This window comes from Clytia hemisphaerica, unplaced genomic scaffold (assembly GCF_902728285.1).
Source record: "Clytia hemisphaerica strain Z4C2 unplaced genomic scaffold, Clytia hemisphaerica genome assembly, whole genome shotgun sequence".
Taxonomy (NCBI): domain Eukaryota; kingdom Metazoa; phylum Cnidaria; class Hydrozoa; order Leptothecata; family Clytiidae; genus Clytia; species Clytia hemisphaerica.
Window position 1 is genome coordinate 673,117 of NW_027103850.1, and position 19,643 is coordinate 692,759.

The 19,643-nt window shown below is 36.4% G+C and overlaps 3 protein-coding genes across 3 annotated transcripts; 2 read left to right on the plus strand and 1 right to left on the minus strand.

Moving 5' to 3' along the window:
- The first annotated feature begins 227 nt into the window (after positions 1–227).
- Positions 228–7,394, plus strand: LOC136807601 (probable serine/threonine-protein kinase nek3). The gene is made up of 4 exons (XM_067064193.1): positions 228–359; positions 806–2,318; positions 2,924–3,178; positions 6,829–7,394. The coding sequence occupies exons 1-4, from the start codon at positions 241–243 to the stop codon at positions 7,108–7,110; spliced, it is 2,169 nt and encodes a 722-aa protein (XP_066920294.1). The 5' UTR covers positions 228–240; the 3' UTR covers positions 7,111–7,394.
- Positions 7,395–8,007: 613 nt separating this feature from the next.
- Positions 8,008–9,066, plus strand: LOC136807635 (solute carrier family 35 member G1-like). Its single transcript, XM_067064228.1, has one exon. The coding sequence runs from the start codon at positions 8,014–8,016 to the stop codon at positions 9,064–9,066; it is 1,053 nt and encodes a 350-aa protein (XP_066920329.1). The 5' UTR covers positions 8,008–8,013.
- Positions 9,067–11,856: 2,790 nt separating this feature from the next.
- On the minus strand, positions 11,857–13,502 carry LOC136807602 (uncharacterized). Its single transcript, XM_067064194.1, is given in 2 exon segments — positions 11,857–12,989; positions 12,991–13,502. Coding segments are annotated over 2 exon segments (1,428 nt in total). The 5' UTR covers positions 13,435–13,502; the 3' UTR covers positions 11,857–12,005.
- Between the last annotated feature and the right edge of the window lie 6,141 nt (positions 13,503–19,643).

A 19,643-nucleotide genomic window follows, 5' to 3' on the forward strand; every position in this document is an offset into this window, starting at 1 on the left:
GAGTCTACGTGAAATTTCGTGTCAATTTGTATACATTATACAGGCACTTGAAGCAAAACTGGGGCTACAGGAACCTCTGAAAGTCAAACTTTCGATAAAATTCCAAGAGGTCAGATTTCCGAGTTCTGAAAAACCTCGCAGCGAACGTGTTAATGGACATAAAGATTCAGCACTTTCTATCCATGGCATAAGATGATTTCACTATCCACTTTCACTTTCAGCTATGACCAGAAAAGTGACATGTGGAGCTTAGGGATTTTGATTTACGAAATGGCAACTCTGACACACCCTTTTGTTGCCAGTGATTTCCAATCATTGATCGTGAAGATCGTCAGTGGAAAATACCCCCCTGTGCCAGGGTAAGTTTATTTATGAAATTGGTTTTACGCGAACCTCTATAAATAAGAATCAGGCGACGCTCTCTAATTCGACGTTCTACTATTCGATAAGCTCCCGTTTTCGATCAAATTGAAAGTCACCGTCAAATTTCCTTAAGAAACTCTCATAGACTACGCTCTACTATTCGACATTCTATTATTCGATAAGCTCTCGTTTTCGATGAAAATTTGAAGTCCCTTGAAGGTTTTTCGCTCTCTTATTCGATTTCTAGCGTGTAAAAAGGCCTTTAGGACGGAGTTTGAAATTCAAATTTTTGATTTTTTTGCGTTTGAATTATAATTTCGATTCCCCTTTAAAATTTGTTAAAATCTCATTAACTCGAACAAATTTTCTCGCCCTTTCAATTAACAATGCATTATAAACCTTACTCCATAACTTGCAATTGAAACATTTTTTAATTTTTTAGATGCTTTGGACCACTAATAGAAGATCTGGTCTTGATTTTGTTACAAGTCAATCCCAACGACCGCCCAAACGCCTCACAACTACTCAAAGTTCCCACCCTTCAACCTCACATTCGAAGTTATCTTCTTCATGCTAAAAACAACGGGCGATCGAAATCTCAAGAACGGTTGAACGTAACTTCGAACGATAGTCAAACAATGAGACGAAAATCACCGGTAGAATTTCGTAAAAACAACAATCTCGATAATTTCCAATGTCTTAATCCAACAAACATCGACCTACGTAAAGCCTCTCTTGATCGCTTAGACATCCAGCCAACAGATTCTGCTTATGGCTCAGAGAATGAATATACAGAAGCACTATCAACCGGGAAGTCTCAAAGACGGAACGCACCGACAACGGAAATCTATACTAATGTTCAAAATAAATCATCATTTGGTTTGGATGCTTCGGAAAGTCAACCATCAGCAATTTATGCAAATGTCGTTCCAGAATTGAAAGCAAACATCCGTGCAAGATCTAAATCTGAAGCTCCGGACCAAAGCATGTTCTGCATGCGAGAAGACATCGGACAGAAGAGAAGCAGTTATATTGAAGCTATCGCCACAACAGATCAATCAAGTAATGATCTTAATATTACCTTTATTGCTTCCACTGGTATGAACGAGGTCAGTAGATCGACGCGCAGGCGAAGTATCGAGACATCATCAACAAAGAAATGTAAAGATACAAAATCCAGACGACGAAGCTGCGAAGTTGAGACAACAGGGAGTAAAAGCAAATTGAAATTACCCAGAAGGCTAAGTGTTGATTCAATTGGTGATAAGAAAGAACTTCAAGCTAGAAATGAGGAGAAAGACAAACCGAAAATTAAAGGAAGTCTAAGCACACTTAAGAAGCTTATTCGACGAAACAGTAAATCCAGTTATGAAACAATAGAGGATTCTCTAAAAATGACCAATCAGAAGGTTGCAAAGACTACATCAGCCAATCAGAATGATGGATTGAAAGCACATGATGAGAAACAAGCCAATAAGAAAACGAAGCCAGCAACAAATTTCATTGAGCGAAATAAAAAACTGGCTGAGACGCCGAAAGGCAAGGCAGCTAAGAAACCATCAGAAAAGAAAGAACCAAAGGCAACTGGGAAAGCGAGCAAAATATCTAACCTTTCTGTAGTAAGCGAGGCATCACCTATTGTTTCGAAACAAAGAAAGATACCTTCAACCCAAAAATCAGCAGAAAAGAAGAAAAAAGCCGCAATAACTAGCCCCTCAGGGAAAACCCCCATTACATTTTCCTGGAAACAGTCATCAGGGAAAACTCCTGACAACAAAGACACAACGATCACGGAAGCCGATTTATTTCTCCCGTTGCTAAGGAAACGAAGTCTCACTTTTGATAGTCGAGAAACTTTCATGAAGTTTGGGGCTTCAGCAGTGGATAGTAATATGACCAAAAATTTGGATGTGACAGAGTTGGATTGCATCGATGTCTTCAATAAGAATAGCCAGGTTAGATTCGGGCTTTCATATCTCAGTGAAATAATTTTGCAAATCTGTCTTTTCAGCAAGGTTTTTTAATTAACGTGTCTTTAGATGAAATGTATCTGCTATTCGATGTACCCGATTCTAAGACTATTTTTACACGCTACAGTTCCGTTCCGCTCCGAAACGAAATGACGCCATTCTATTGGTTACATTTTAGCTTTACGTCACTTCTAACCGATAGAATGGCTTCATTTCGTGTTAGAGCGAAACGGAACCGTTGCGTGCAAACATGGTCTAAGATTTGGCTTTTAGTACCCAGTGAAATCTTTTTTTGTATGTCTTTTATAAAATGTTTCAAATTTTGAGGATTTGGATGACCTTTTGATACTTGTCGTAATAACATTGAACTCTCCATATCGGAATAAACATTGAGAGAGAGCAGTAAGGTCAACTCGACACTTGGATAAGTTATGTCTAAAAAACATGAAAATTATCATAACTTTTGGAAAGCATTAGCCGGCGGAAAACTTAACAAACCATGGTAACTTTCATGTTTTTGAGACATGCTATAACTTACCTGAGCATTCATAAATTTAGTACCCATCTGGGATATATCTTAAAATATTTAGGAGAAGTCAGAAGCTGTGGACGTTATCATGCCTCTGAAATCGGATACTAAATCAAAACGTGGACAAAAGAAGAAAGTCCGGCATCAATCATCGAATGTTTTCCCGGACGGCTTTCGTGTTAAGGAAACAGTGAAACGGAAGATCATGGGGCGGTTAAGGGCGGCAAGTTACACATGTGATAATACAACTTCTTGTAATGGTCAAAAACAAGAGAATAGTGGTGGAAAGGGAGCTGCTGGTTCCTTTACATTAAAGGTAATAATTATTTACACAATTTGACTTATCTCTATAAATTAACACCATTAAAGGGACATAACAGTACTTGCGAAATTTTTAAACAAACTGTATGCATCGGATACAAAATCAAAACAAAAGTTAGGCTACGTCATATCTGTCTTCGTTTTGAGCGTAAAACTCCTACTCTTCGGGCTATGAGCACTGCTCTTGTTTTGAATATTGAAATTCTCCAGATAAATCGCATGCGCACTGAGGTTTTAATGAAACAATAGAGAGTTTCGAAACCTAAGCCAATCAGCTGTGTTTTAAACATTCCTATATTTAAAATCTCTATTGATAAACATCTTTTGTGAATCTTGTCTATTATGTTTAAAACTATTAATAAGCAATTCCCGGTGGGGGTCACTAGTGGCCGCCTATAGCAGTGCCTATAGACCAAGAGTAAGGCCTAAAAGCCTGGATCTGTCTATTGTGTAGACTAAACAAAAGTCACATGTCAAAATAAAAAATCATAAACCAAATATGGCTAATTTTGATTTTTCAATTGTTTTACAAGTTTGTTTTGGACACGTGATTTTAATTGTTCTCTTTAATGACACGTGGTTCGCGCAATGTTTACATTTTACTACTTTTATGTCCCTTTAAGTTGGCCTTCCACCGGAAGTGAAAACGTACTTTTAGTTTCAAAACCAACCTATAGGAGCACGCCCTGAAAATTTCAAGTGAAAATTTCAACTCTCTGTGGTAGTAACTCGATCAAATTAAGCTCTTGGTTTCGCCTGGGGTTCAGTTAAAGCATTTTATAGACCAGATGACATGATGAAGTGACCCGGTAGTACAATGGTAGTTCTCAATCATGAGCTTGCCATCTAGCCCGGGGTCCACTTTCAGTTGTTTTTGGAAAGTAAAAATAAATTGAAGGAATGTTTTTATTAAAAAACAAGAGCCGCAAAGATGCGGATAAATATTTCCTTTACAAATGTTAAAATAATAATTGATGTCCTCAAAAGATTTCAAAGTGCTTTAAATCTCAGAAAACATCAAGCAACACAAGTCCCTAAGAATTTCAAAATTCCATTTATGTTATTGCCAATATTTACAGGATTATCCATAAGATGACTGTAGATTCAAAGCTACGGATCACGGAATACTTGAACCCGACTGAGAACAACAATGCAGTAATCAAATTGGCTGGAACTTTAATTTTCGTTAGGTGGACTTTAAATGGATTTTCGTATTATACTAGCGGTCACCCGGCGTCGCACCGCCAAGTAGAGTGTTGTTGAACACATCAAAATAATTATTATTTTAAGCGCTGATTTCCAGAAATAATATAAAGCCAAAAAGGGCAAATATTTAAAATGAAAGAATGACAAAAAGGAGAATATTTCCACAGTAAGAAAACCAAAGAAAATTTTATACATTTTCAAAATGAGATGAAATATTTTGCATTATACTTTCATATATAAAATATTGTAAAAAATGTAAAACTTTAAAGTAACTTTTGGAGTTTTTTGAAATAATGTACGTGCTAAAAAGTAAAAATCTTTCAAAACAGGGAGACAATTTCATATTTTCCGAAAGAATGCAAATAAAAAAAAATCTCATTTTTATATTATATACTGGGAAACATTTCATAATCTGAAAGAATGTCGATAGGAAAAAATTCCCCTAACAGAAGCCATTTTATGATTTCCAAAAGCATGCTGCAAGAGCAAAAAATGTCACATACGTGGAAACAATCAAAAATTTCCAAAAAAATGTCATAAAAGAAAATGAATTGTCATGCCAGGAAATCACTTGAGTTTTTTTCATCTTTTAAATGCATGTGGAAGAAAATGTCAAGTTCACGACAAAAGTTTTCCACGTTTTGAATGTACATACTGTCAACTGCTTTAACTTGGGACGATTAGTCGAAACATGGGACTGTTTGATATCTGGTCCTGTATTTTCACTAACTTGTTAAATCTCTTTGACAGCAAATTTGTTTTGATAACACCACCAAGTGCCAAGTTTATCAATCATACTTCCTTTCATAACATGTCACGATAACTTTCACTGATAGCGTTGATTGGAGAATTAGAGAACGCCCGCTGCCTAATCGCCTATCGCCCGATGGGATTAACAAATAACGCGTGTGTAACTTGCCGCGCGAGTGACGCCATTCGTTTTGCCATTTTTTTAATACCTACGCCGTTCATTAACTCAAATCAAATGACTTTGGAGGTTCGGTGAAATGGTGGGCCAAATTGCTGTCCCAGGTTTTGTCAGATAGTCCCAAGTTGGAGCAGTTGACGGTAAGAAAATCTCCGAATTCACGACAAAAGTTTCCACATTTAAAACACAAGTTGCAGAAGATCTCTAAATTCACACCTAAAGTTTTCCACGTTTTAAAATGCACGCGGGGAAGAAAATCTCCAAGTTCAAGAAAAATTTTAATTGTACATGTGAGTTGATATCAAATTATTTACATCCATCCATATTCAATGCAATAAACCTTTTAAGAAGTATAACATAACATTCTTCATATTGGGGAGGTGGCGTGGTGTTCCAGATCCGGTTGTTATCAGCTTTAAAATTTGAAATTTATAACCGCAACGAGTTTTCACTAACTGTCACTAACCCCAGCAGTTAATTCATTGTTGTAGATAAAAAAACCAAAGGAAATTCAATCATTAACCAGTCAATTTTGCTCCATGTATAAATTTTTAGCTAAAATCAGTTCATCAACCATTCCCATTGAGCATTGTTGCATTGTCGGCATTGCATTTGTTGGGTGCAAACTTTTTTCATATTGCAAGTATGTAATTTTGTCAGATTTATTCACAGTCACTTGCCTTCGTACGATTTATGTAAATATACAAACAAAATTGAAGTTAGTTTGTTTTGAAAGTCCTGACAAAATGTCCTGTTTTTCCAAGACTCAAAGTCAAGACCAAGAGATTGTATCATCTCTCATTCCAGCTCATTCCAAACCAACAGAATGTAAACGAAACATCAAATCCAGAAAGGAATATTAAGAAAAGTTCACTATTGACCATTCCTTGTGACAATCGTACAAAAACCATGATCCAATTCAACTCATCAAAGCATAAAAACCAAAGCAAAGAAAAGTAGCGAAAGAGCAAAAGTTGTTGTCTGAGTTGTCTATGTTCTGCCATCTTTGTTTTGACAGTTAGAAACAAAGCCATACTGCCGACGTTGCCCAATCGACAAGGAGAATAGAGCGCCGTACGGATATTTACCAGAGACCTTTCTCGAAGAAATGACGTCTTCCGCCTCGAAAAAGAACCTCCTACTGTTTTTACCGCCGGAGCTTGATTTAAAAGGAGACTCAAGGAGACTACCGTTTTAACAAATATTTCCTATAAGATAGGAAATATTTAATAAAGGGATTCCAAATTTGTTATTCATGTTTACTTCCCATTCTTAATTATATTTAGTAGTTGTTTTGCTATTTGGATTCCAAACATTTTTTTCAAGATGGCAACCTCGCCAAATGCTCCTAGTCTACTTCACTGGACGTCATAAAAAAATGTCAAAAAAACAAAGTTTAGCCAGAGTAGACTTTAGTCTGCCATCCTGCATGGAATGAAACCTTGTGTATGAAATTTACCTATTCCTTTTCTTTACTCAACTAAATATTATGTTAACTTTTTTACGAATAGGCAAACTCGACAATTGACGATTCGAACAACCGAAAGATGCAACATTCCACAACATACACCGTTCTCAATTCAAACGCTACAACAAACAACCCTTTAACAAACATTTTTCCTGAAAGAAACATTGACCCACATGTTGTTGATGAAGCTATTCGACTGATCAAGAACGTTTCGTTATCTCCACATAGTGTTGAACAGTTGTGTCAAGCTGCAGCCATGATTGACGGAGATAATAACAGAAATGATACACTGGTTACATTGCTACGTTTGAGTCTTACTAAATGAAATCTGTGTTTTCTCCGCAAAGTGTTGAACAGTAGTGTCATGCTGCAACTATGATTGATGGAGATAAAATAGCAGAGACGATACACTGGTCGCATTGCTACATTTGAGTCTCAGTAAATGAAAAGTTAGGCAAGAGAAGTTTCATCAAATATGACCATTTCACTGAAATTTTGTATTTGGGATGTTGAGCGCCTTGTTGCATGCCCTGGACTGGATTTTGTTTGATTTGTTTTTTTCCCGACCATGCTTTATTAATAATTTTCATTTCTCTGGAGTCGGAAAATAGAGATTAGCAACTTTTTACTGTGGTGGGTTAGATGTATTTTTTTAAACCAATTAAATGAAAACGTGCATAAGCCATGTTTATAAAGCTTTGTTCTTTAATTCATAACATAATCTTCGTTTTCATTTTTGAATTTTAAAGAATTTTTAAAAATATTGAAATATTTTTGTGAATATTTGCGATTTTAAAGTTTCCGTTGTGACGAATTTTGTAAAACATAGTTACAGAGAAAATTTTATAAATATTTTAACATGTTATTGTATAATAAAATGATTTTAGGCGAAAAGAAGGAAATATAAGCCATTAAATATTTGATCAAATTGTTCACAGAGATTTTGTTTCACGTCAAGGTGGTAATGAATGGTGGTAGTCGGTAGTGGTGAAAATGTCTAAAATGTTCTACGGCGAAGATTTCTCTTGGAGAATTTAAGGCTAGACATTGTCAACTCTTTTCTCGATTAGGTCCGTTTTAACTGGCGAATTGTGGTTTTGAAAAGAGCCTTTCAATTGAACTTATTCAGACAAAAGAATTCTTCAATCGAATCATACAAAAGGTGAGTAAAAATTCAAATTGTTCAGCATAGTTCCTTTCTGTAATTTAGAGAAAAAGAAAATTCAAGATGGCGGATAATGAAGCAAACAATTCTGAAAGCAAAGAGGAGGAAGAATTGATTGGTGGATTGACCAAAGGAAGAAGGCGCGTTTACGGGCTATGTTTAATGAGTTTGGCTGGCTTCTATGTTGTGCTTGCAAACACCCTTGTTCAACTGATACACGAGCACAGTATAACTGATATTTCCAGTCTAACGATATTGTTTTCACGTAGTGTAGTAACAGTTGCCATGGCATTGATGTTTATGTTATTCGCACGGATTCACCCTTTCCCGTCAAAACGTGAAACGTTAGCTTTGTCCGCGCTTGGTTTAACCGGGGTCGGCGCTATATTATTTATGTATCTAGCGCTCTCATTGATTCCTGTTGGTGACGTCACAGTGATTCATTTTACGGCACCGATTTTTACGTCTGCGATGGGAGGAATATTTCTAAAACAGCCGTGTTCGTTTATGGACGCATTTCTTGGGTTCATCAGTTTTTGTGGTGTTTTTATCATGACTAAACCGACCATCATTTTCGGGAAGCAAGACCACCAGAGTGAAACAATATGTGAGAGTGTAACAGGATGCGAAAATCAAGTAGATTCAGTAGACCCTAATCATAATGATACGTACATTTATGGGGTAGGCTATACGCTAATCGCTGCATTTTTGGTATCAGTGTTTTTCATTTTAAACAAACTCATTAGCAGAAAAACTGATGTCATTTTGACTTTATTTTACACTGGAACTATGGGATTGATATTACCCAGTATTATCATGTGTATTACCCAGAAACCATTTCAAATTGGAGCACAATGGGAGATTTGGCTGCTTTTAGGGCTTATAGGAGTTCTTTCAGTTGTTCATTTATTCTTTGTGGCTGAGTCCTTACAATTTGAAGATGCTGGACCAGCTGCTCTTATTAGAAACGCTGATTGTGTCTACGCTTTTGTTTTACAATTTCTTGTACTGGGCGTCACGCCCAACTTATTGACCATCATTGGGGCGCTTATTGTGGTAGTGTCTTCGACGACGATGGGCGTAACTCGATATTTATCTGCTAAACGCGCAAAGTAATGGAGTAGGTATTTTGTATGATTTTAGTGGAATTTCGTTGTTTGATTAATGCGATTATTGTGAACGGAAATAGAATTTGACGAGAAAAAAATTCTTAAAAACAAGCACTGCAATCTAGAACAGTATTTTAGAAATTACTTTCGTCCCGCTAGCACTCGCAATCGGTTGCGGATTCTGAGTGATAACAAAGCTATCAGACCTTTTGCTCTAGATTGACGGTAAATATTCGAGCTCTAAACTCTCGTATCTTTGCTATATACATTATATGCCACATGTATGATCAAAAGTGGAAAATGAACTGCTATAAATTTTTCATTTGGCTTATTTTCTTGAAGATTCAACTAAAACCATAACACGTTTTTAAGAGGGGCCTGTGCTTCATGCGAAAGCATGGTATGTCTTTTTCGGGGGATTGCAGCAAAAATACTTTAATCGTAGAAATTTTAGCGAGACTAATTTTAGCGAGACTAATTTTAGCGTAAATATATTAGCGAGTCAGGAAAATCTTGATTTTTTTTTTGGATTTATTTTAGCGAATCACGATTTCAAAAAATTAGCGTGGATAAATTTTAGCGAATACTTGTATTAGTAGAGGCCACTATGTCTTCCCGTGTGCAGCAGCTTGTGCAAAGGGATTTTATGATTGAATATTGTTCCTTGAATGTAGAAGATCAAAATTTGAGAGGTGGGGCCGGGTGTGACTACTCGTTGCCATGGAAACTGACGTCATTGGTTACTATGGCAACCAAAATAAGAAGTCGTCAAAATTGAAACATTTTTGTTTCATTCGAAAGAGCATGAAAAACTGATGAAGAAAAAGGTCACAACCTATATCTGAAAATGAATATATTAGGAGATATAAAGGAAATAAGGCAAAATGACGTCATAAAACGATGACGTCATCGAAAAATTAAAATTTGCCAAAATTCGAAAATTTTTGTTTTTTTGAAAAGAAGACCCTCCAGTGAACATAAAATATTATTACGAAAACGTTTGAAAATTCGTTAAAAAAGTCTATTGGTCAAAATTGACAATTTCATTTTTTGCCTGTCGAAGGTTGGAGCTTGCCCAAGCACATTACAGGCAAAATTTAAAAATATCAATTTTTGCTCATAGAATTCTTAAAAAGGATTTTCAGACTTTTTCGTAATAATATTTTTTGTTCACTGGAAGGTATTCTTTCCAAAAAACCAAAATTTTTTGAATTTTGCCAAATTTTTATTTTTCGATGACGTCATCGTTTTATGACGTCATTTTGCCTTATTTCCTTTATATCTCCTGATATATTCATTTTCAGATATAGGTTGTGACCTTTTTCTTTATCAGTATTTCATGCTCTTTCGAATGAAACAAAAATTTTTCAATTTTGACGACCTTTTATTTTGGTTGCCATAGTAACCAATGACGTCAGTTTCCATGGCAACCGGTGGTCACACCCGGCCCCACCTCTCAAATTTTGATCTTCTACATTCAAGGAACAATATTCAATCATAAAATCCCTTTGCACAAGCTGCTGCACACGGGAGGCTTTCTCGCGAGATAGTGGCCCCTACTATATTACATTATTGATTTAATTCGTTTTCTAGCATTTCTTTGCACTGAAAAATTTTAGCGATCTGTCGATTCGGCGTGTTTTAGCGAGATTTATTTTAGCGAAAATAGGGAAAACTCGCTAAAACGCTTAAATTAGTCTCGCTAAAATTTCTACGATTAAAGTAATTCATAAACTTACATTCTAAATTAGAAAACATGGAAAAAAGAAACAATCACTTACCATTTTTCTTCAGGTTTTCTGATTTCTGTTTTCTGAGTTTCCTCTTTAGCCAAAACTTTGGAGAAAGTTTGCAGTCTTCACAATAATTGATTCCCTCAAAATACTTTCGTAAAATATAGATCGAATGATAATCTGAATTTCCTATGTTGACTTCTTTTATCTCATTTTTAAGTCCTAAAATTGATAAATTAAGGATCATTCTAGAAAAGTTATACCTTCAAACAGGAAAAACTCGTTGATGAAGCTCAAAGACCTAATAAGATCGAAATAATAAAACTCGAAAAGCACAAAAGTAAAATAAGATTTATACTGAGAATGAAGCATGATTACTCTCGTGTACCTTATATAGAATGAATGTCACCAGACTGGAGTTAAAAAATTCTTGGTTTGCCGTCACCCAACCCTAGATTTTGGAGGTGGTCATTCATGGAATTTTTGAAGAAGAAAAAATTCTCCTCGTCGAAATAGCAAGAAAATTTTTGGTTGGCAAGTTTAGAGAAGAGTAAACTAACATTTTTAAAGTCAAGCCTCATCAAGAACACGATGGTGACTAATTTAGAAGCATGAAGGCGAAAAACCAGAACTTATTCTTTAAATATTAATTAGTGGGGAGGCGGTGTTGTAAGTTGGAATAACAGTATTACATGTGGAAAGTTAGAACTAATTTTGATTTTTTTTTAATGATACAACTAAAATTTAACTAGGTTCCATTTTTTCCCATCATGAATTACAAAGTTACAAAATTTGTAAAGACATACAAAATTCATAAGAAACACTACCTCAAACTACAAAATTATTGGGAATAAAAATTAAACTTTGCGTTGCTTTCATTGCGATTAAAACCTTTAATCATGCTTAACAACTTAAAATAATTTGAAAAGATAATAAGCAGTAAAAAATCTTAAAAAATGCGACTTTTTAGCTTTTTGAGAACGTCAATGAGTTAACGAGCCTGGAAATGATTTTCAAAGCTAATTTTTGCTTATGAAAAACTAGTTTGACTCTTTCTGATTGAATTTAAGTAATTTTTTTAAGTCAAATTATTTCGGCTTGGTATTAATTACGGTAATCTAATCGTAATCAATCCGAAAAACCATGTGTATTATAAATTAAGAACTTTTACACTTTTTCGAACAGTATGAAAATCAAAGATTTATTTTCCTATCTATCGTTGTGTGATACTCACGTGATAAACCTGAGGAACCAAGATTAATCGAGATGTCCCTGAAAGGCTTGGTCGCAGATGCCACGGAGATACATCAAAATTGAAATGTAACATCAAGTTCGCAATAATGGTCGTTAAAACCTGAAGTGTCATTTCCTCACCAAAACATTTACGTAATCCTTGGCCGAAAGGGAAAAAACCTTTAATAGCAGTAATGTCCTTTAGGGAATTTCCCTCCAAGAAGCGAGCAGGGTTGAACTGATAAGGTTCGTCCCAATATTTCACACTGTGATGAATAGCATTCAAGTTAACACAAACACAAGTTCCTTTGGGTAATGGATGTCCTTTCAGCGTAACGTGATCATTGGTTTTGTGGACAGTTGATAACGGACTTAACGAGCTTAAACGTAAAGTTTCGTAAACGGCTGCACGTAAATATGGAATTCGGTTGGCTTCTTCGATCGTAACTTGGTTAGGATCGCGTAATTTTGATGTGCGTATCTCCTCGTAAACATGGTGTTGGATCTCAGGCCAGGTAATGAAATATAAAAACATCCAGTCTAGTGTGGCAGCCATTTTCTCGATGGAGACAAGAAATAAGTCAGAACACAAAAGCTCACTTTGGTATAAATTAGAATCGTCTTTCTGCTCGTTCACCACATTGTTAACGATACTGGATAGAATAGTTGGTTTGTTCTTACATTCTTTGACAGATTCTTTAAAAATATCTTGTAAAACTTTCTCTCGGTGATGAAGGTATTTCTTGAACTTCATGTAAGGGCCTGGTCGAAATAGCCTGAGTGATCGGAACATGTTTGTTGCGTTAATCAGACTAAATACTCCATGATTTCCCGGTAAATTGAAGTCAGCAAACTTTGCGGATGACATTGGAAGTCCGTATATAAGCTCAGACATAGTTTGCATAACAAGATCTTTAAGCGTATCTGACGGTTGGAACGACTTCTTTGTGATTTTACTTTCAAAAACTTTTCGAGTTCCAGATAAAACCTTTATCTAAATATTGTGAATCGACTAGACAAGATTTAGCACAAATATTTTGTTTGCGTTCAAATTCCGGACAATAATTCATATACGGTAATCGATTCGCCCGTTTTGTGATGACCTTATTAATGAAAGTTGGGCGGTCAGAGAATTTGGATCCATTGCGAGCGAATACCTCTTCAGCCGCTTGGGCGTCACTTACAATTACGATGGGCGTGCGCGCGAACCACAGCGTGAAGATAGGGCCATAATCAGCGGCAAGTTGATCCAATTTTCGATGCATTTCTTTTCCCAATGTTGGCAAGTTACCAACAAAAGGGTACGGAACTGGTCCACGAGGGAATTTCCGCTGTCTATAAAACAACCGGAAGAACCAGATACCGAAATAAAGCAGAATTGCGTAAATAGCATAAGTTAGATATCCCATTACTGTGCAGTATCATTTATGATATTTCTAATCATTTATTTTTTGTATTGTTGTTTTTCCTTGGAGTTGGAACTAAAAGAAAAAGAAAAAAGAAACATGAGTTACATAGTGCTTCAAATACATCGTTTGAAGAGTTTAACTTTTGTGGCACAGTTAAAGCCAAATCTCAAAGAAATCTCTGCATGAAAACAGTTCTATAAACACATCGACACATTTATAAAAATCTACTATTAAAATATTCAACCTAAGATAAAATAAAGGCCAGTGAGTGAAGTTTGTGTTTTCAGCTGTGTAATCATTTTTCAGTTTCAACAAACAAGTATTTTCCAAACTGTCAGAGAGTATGATGTAATTTGAAGCAACATTTTAGACGTTGGAACGTTATTAAAAAAGCTTACAAAATTTGTGTCTATCAAATTAAAAATGTAATATCAAAAATAGACGATAAGACGTTTGACCTAATCCAACAAAAAAATATTTTGAAAGAATGTTTCTACAGAATCAAAGTCCACAAAGAAATAGGATGTCATTCTATTGTATTATATATAAGACATGGTGGGTTAAGAAATAAGACAAAAGTATGCTCAGTTTTGCAAAGATTTACATCATAGTTATGTCTACTAAAGTTTTACTAACAAAATATGATCAAACGTTTTTCGTTCGCAAGCCACTAAAATTGACTTCAAGATTCGATAAGAAAATCTTGTTCTTTAATGATTGACTTTTAAATCCAGCCTGCAGTGGACACCACACTTCTTTGGCCAATCAAAACTAGAGAGGGAGACACTTGTTTTCATGGAGATCTTCCAAAAGAATGTTTTTACAAAAATTGTTCCAATTTGCCTTTGTCATAGAGATCTACGATTTGCTGTACATAAAAAGTTTTGGATCATCATAAATACAAAGTTTTCCTTTCAAAGGTTTAAAAAGTGTTCGAGAATTTTCAAGTAAGTTCAACTGGTGGTCCAAATCTTTCCATGGTTTCACTTACTAAAGATAAAAAATCCAAGAACGAGTTTGATGCAACACGCAAAATTCTAGCTTCTTTTGCAGCAAAGTTGACATGAAGGATATTAGCCTCTAATTTTAATGTCTTTTTGCAGCCTCCTCTGCTGGGTTCCTTATCTACCCTGAGTGTGTTGTATGCAATCTCTGCATGTCTTTCTGTTGGGAACGGAATCCTCAAAACCATTGTGTAACCATCTTCGTCAGCCATAGTGTTGTTCTAAATTTTTTTACGACCTTGTAGTTTTGGGGAGAAAGAATATAAAGTAATTATTTTATGGATATATTAATTATTATAACTAGAAAAAAAACAGTCTCACCAAATTTGATAGCCTACATATCCGGACTGTAAACTATTTAACAGTCTAGTTTGTTTTAAGTTTGTCTATTGTTTACGGTAAGGTTTATCTAGACCACCTGCATTTAAATCTAATGATTGTTTGATGCGAGCCCACTTGTTCACATTTTAGTGCCCAAATGATTTATGTGAGTTGCAGAGCCATCAACTTTTTGTGAAGAATGAAGAAAACCAAAACATAGCACAGCCGTAACATGAAGATAGAGCATCCAGCTACGGTGCGCAGGTTGTGGGTTCGATCCTCAGCTGGGTCATACTAAACATTTCTAAAATGGTACTTGATATGCCTGTCTACTTGACTGCTCAGTAACTAAAGAGACGGATCAAGGGTAAGTGGAGAAATCTAGGGAATTGAGTGGCCCCCTACCTTTGGATAGACAGCTAGAGAAAAGGTACTTACTACTACTAAAACAAAACAAATTGGCTGACTGCTGGAAGGTTGTTTGCAGTGGCTGGCTTAATATCGTTGCTTTAGGCAGTTTTGACAGGCTTTAGGAGCTTTTTAAAAGTCAATCTCATTAGCATGTTAAAAATACCGGCAAATATGTAAAAGATATTTTTTGTGGCTTTCAGAAAATCAAAACAAGATTGGAAAGTCTTCATTTGTTCATCTTAATTGCAATTAAAGTGGATAATACTTTTTCACTACTGGTCAGCAGTAAATGTGCTATTTTGTGATGACGTCATTGCTCTTATGAAAACGTCATCGTGGAGTTGAGTGAATAATTTATAACAATCGTGCAAATTGTGATAAAAGCATGACATTTGGCACAGAGGTCAAGAATGATCAACTGATCAAAATTTTCAAGGGAGACAAGTGTCAAATGTCATGTGTCACCCCCTGTCAGCATTTGTTGACAAACAAATAATCGATTTGAGAAGCAGACTTCGATTCCTTTTTGCAGTGCCTTAAAGCACTCGAAGGAAACGACACATACGAAGCCTTCAAAAAAGGATTCTTCACTATCCGTAAAAGCAATCACGTCTTCTTCAATATTGGAATTGATCAAGCACACGAACAAAACAACAAAGTTCTGAAGACGGATGGTTGAAACATTGGAATACTTGACAACCCAAAAGCTTTACTGAAATGGGCTGTCAGTGGACCAGTCATTGCGGAGATGTTGAGCGAAGAAGAAGATTGCATGCCAGAGAAACACCATGAAGACACAAAGAGCTTTGAGGAAACTTTCCGCAAGGATAGGTCAGCATTCATATCACCTTTTCAAGAGTATGGGAATCCCTTTGAAGAGCAGGAAAATAATCTGATGCATTTAACTTCACGACACGTTTTCGATGACAGTGCAACCAAATCAGCCAGAGATGCTAAAGAGTTGGGCAAAGAAAAGATTAGTAGACAGAAGCTCGTCACTCACGAAAATCTACCACGCAAAGAATTACTTCTTTTCCGTCAAATGCACACAATGAAGGCATCCAAAACTAAACAGAAATTGGCGACTTTAAATGCTGAAAGAAGATTATACGCCAATCTTTATGTGGCCTGTCAGTCGAGAGAAGGTGATCTCGAAAATTTCTTTGCCCACGAAAATCATTCTTTTCCGATTTCTATTTCTGAATACGGGAAACTCAGAAAGGCAACATCGAAATCGGATTTCATTCAATGCTTGGAAACAAAGGTAGAAGTTAAGCATGAGGCACCAGATCTAACTATGAAAGTTGTCGATGGGGCAGCTTTTGTCAACATGAACCGTCCTCAAACATCCAACACATATGGAAACTTTTGCAAAGATGAATTGACCAGTAAATTGAGAGTAGCTTCACAAAACATCCAGAGGCTAGAGGTCGTCTTTGACGTGTACAAGCAACGAAGTTTGAAGAGCCAGACCAGAGAGAACAGGGGAGAAATTATCCGAATTTTCATCTGTAAAGACACAAAGATCTACATCAAGGATTTCCAGAAATTCATGAGAAACGATACAAACAAAACAGAGCTGTTCACGATGCTTGCTGAGACTGCTGTTGAGGAAATTAATGAGAAAGAAACGAACGTCGCCACTACTGTTGGAGATGGAGTGCTTTGCAACTCCAATATTGACACCACAAACCCTTGATCCTTGCATGGATTTTGGGCGGATGGGCGTTTTGCACATTCTGAGGTCGGAAATTAGATGAGACTAAAACTAAAAGACAGAGGAGTTTTAGTATGTTATATTAATTCATTATCCTTTTATTTTTCGTGAATGTAAACGAATTTGTGTATTTTTGAATTTTAAGGAAATAATGCAATATATTATAATTTATAGAAGTGTATTTCTCAGGTCTATCGACCTCTATGAAACAATCTTACATCTTTACAATTTATAGATCTTATCTTTCCATTCGTTTGTCAATTCTAGTTTGAATTTCCCTACGGACGGTGCATTTACAACATTGGTTGCCAAACTGTTCCAAGTATCAATGCTCCTATAGTAAAGTGAATTCGTTTGGTATCCTCTAATGCCGTCTTCAGCGAAATTCCTCTTTAATTCGAGATTGTGCTTACGTTGAGGTCGATTTCGAAGAACGAGTTTCTGACATAGGGAAGATTTATCATAGACATTAAGATGTTTATATACTTCCACCCACCATGTCCCCGATTTTACGCCGGATCTTGAGGCTGGGTAGGTTCATGACTTGTAAACGTTCTTCATATGAATGGTTTCTATAACCACCGACAAGTCTTGTGGCCCTATGTTGAACACTTTCAATTGCATCAGAGTGTTTGATCAGTCGTGGAGACCAAACAGCTTGCGCGTACTCAAGGTGAGGTCTCACAAATGCAATGAAAAGTGTGCGGAGCATCTCGGGAGAAAGGAAGTCGAAGCTTCTATTAATCAATCCAACGATCGAGTTAGCCTTCTTGATCTTGGTGTAGATGTGTTCTTCGAAATTCAATTCACTATCAATAATCACTCCAAGATCCTTCTCTTGATCAACATGTTCTAGGACAGAGCCAGCGATCTCGTAAGGATGTGCATGTTGAATGTTCCAGAATTTCCCTAGTGTCAACACGTGGCACTTGTCAGGATGGAATTTCAACAACCAGTCACCAGACCACTTTTCCATTGCCTCGATATCGTGCTGCAGTCTAATTGCATCTTCAGCGTTATTTATTTCTTCAACAAGCTTTGTGTCATCGGCAAAGAGAAACATTTCTGAGTTGGTAACTTCAGCTAGATCATTGATGTAAATAACGAAAAGGAGTGGACCTAAGACACTTCCTTGTGGTACACCACTTTGCACCTGGCATTTCTTAGATAACTTTCCATTGACCTTCACATACTGGTAACGATCGGACAAAAATGCTTTCATCCAACCAAGTACCCTTCCTCTGATACCATACGCTTCGAGTTTTCTTAGTAATCTGCGATGTGGAACGGTGTCAAATGCCTTTGCGAAGTCGAAATAGATTACGTCAACAACCTTATCATTGGATATCGAGTCTGCACATTTGTCTAAGTAGTGAAGTAGTTGTGTCACTGTCGATCGTTTACCCATGAACCCATGTTGTTTGGTTGATAGCAATTTCTCATTCGTGAGGTGTTCCATTATTTGTTTCTTTAGGATTCTTTCCATTACTCTACACGCAACTGATGTTAAACTAACGGGCCTATAATTTTCTGCAAGGTTCTTTTTTCCTTTCTTGTAGATCGGGGACACGTGTGCAGTCTTCCAATCATCAGGTAGTTTACTTTCTACGAAGGACTTGGCCATGATAGTATGTAAAGGACCGGCTATGTAAAAGGCCAGCTTTTTCAGCATGACTGGGTGAATCTCATCAGGTCCTAGCGATTTATTAGGATTCAAATCTTTCAGTTCCTTTTTGATCATGTCGATTGTTAGATCGAATGCTACATCTGTGTCTGTTCGTGATGGAAACTCAGGTAGTGATCCAGCAGGTTCATTCGTAAAAACACTGCAAAACTGATCCTGTAGGATGTCAGCTTTATCCTCATCAGTAAAACGAAGTGATGATTTATCATTTGGATCAAGGAGAAGAGGGGAAATTCCCGTTTTGGTCTTCATTGAGTTCCGGATATGCTTCCAAAACTTCTTAGGGCTTCTTTTTGCTTGACCACAAATTCGTTCTTATATTTGATCGTCAATGCCAAAAGATATTTATTTACTTTTAATAAAATAATCTGTGTTGCTTCGACACTTATCCCGGATTATTTTAGAGGCACTTCAGTCATATGACTAAAACACGCATTATGGTTGAACCTGACTGACCGAAAGAGTAATTACATAAATTATTGTGGAAGTGAATGCTTGAAACAAATGTTTGGGAAATCAAAAGACAACTTTTGTAAGGATGTTAAGTTTTTTGAATATCAACGTTTAGAGCAAATTTTATGGATTTTCCGATAAAAATGACCAAATGATTAGGAAAATCCTGAATTTTCCGGAACCTTTTACAAAATTTCTAAGGATTTCCAAGTAATAGAAAATTCCAAAAAACAGTAACGTCCACAGGGGGGTAATTGTTTTTTTTCTGGAACTGCCTAATACGTCATAAAAATATCGGTCACTCACATATCCATTCTTCCCACGACTAACGTTTCTATTTCTATTTCTATTTGGTTGAGTTGCAGGAGGCTTTGAGGCCTATTTTAGCGACTATAGACTCTTTCAATGAGCGCCCATCAGCACCTTGGACTGACTACCCTATTCCCCTTGCACGGCATGGGTTGACACCCGGGCGAAGGTTCATTCACTTAATTTCATTCGCCAAGTGAATTGCTGCAAGTGGGAATCGAACCTCAGTTGCCTGTGCAGCAACCAAGGTCAATGAACACTATACCACAACGCCTAACGTCAAATTGACGCCAATTTGTAAACCCCCCAC

What these genes read in the sequence shown, in the direction of transcription:
- LOC136807601 (XM_067064193.1), top strand. Translation starts at nt 241, where the DNA reads ATGTGGAGCTTAGGGATTTTGATTTACGAAATGGCAACTCTGACACAC. An exon ending in TCTTCAATAAGAATAGCCAG is followed by an intron (nt 2,319 to 2,923) that starts GTTAGATTCGGG and finishes TAAAATATTTAG; the next exon opens with GAGAAGTCAGAAGCTGTGGA. An exon ending in CTGGTTCCTTTACATTAAAG is followed by an intron (nt 3,179 to 6,828) that starts GTAATAATTATT and finishes TTTTACGAATAG; the next exon opens with GCAAACTCGACAATTGACGA.
- LOC136807635 (XM_067064228.1), top strand. Translation starts at nt 8,014, where the DNA reads ATGGCGGATAATGAAGCAAACAATTCTGAAAGCAAAGAGGAGGAAGAA.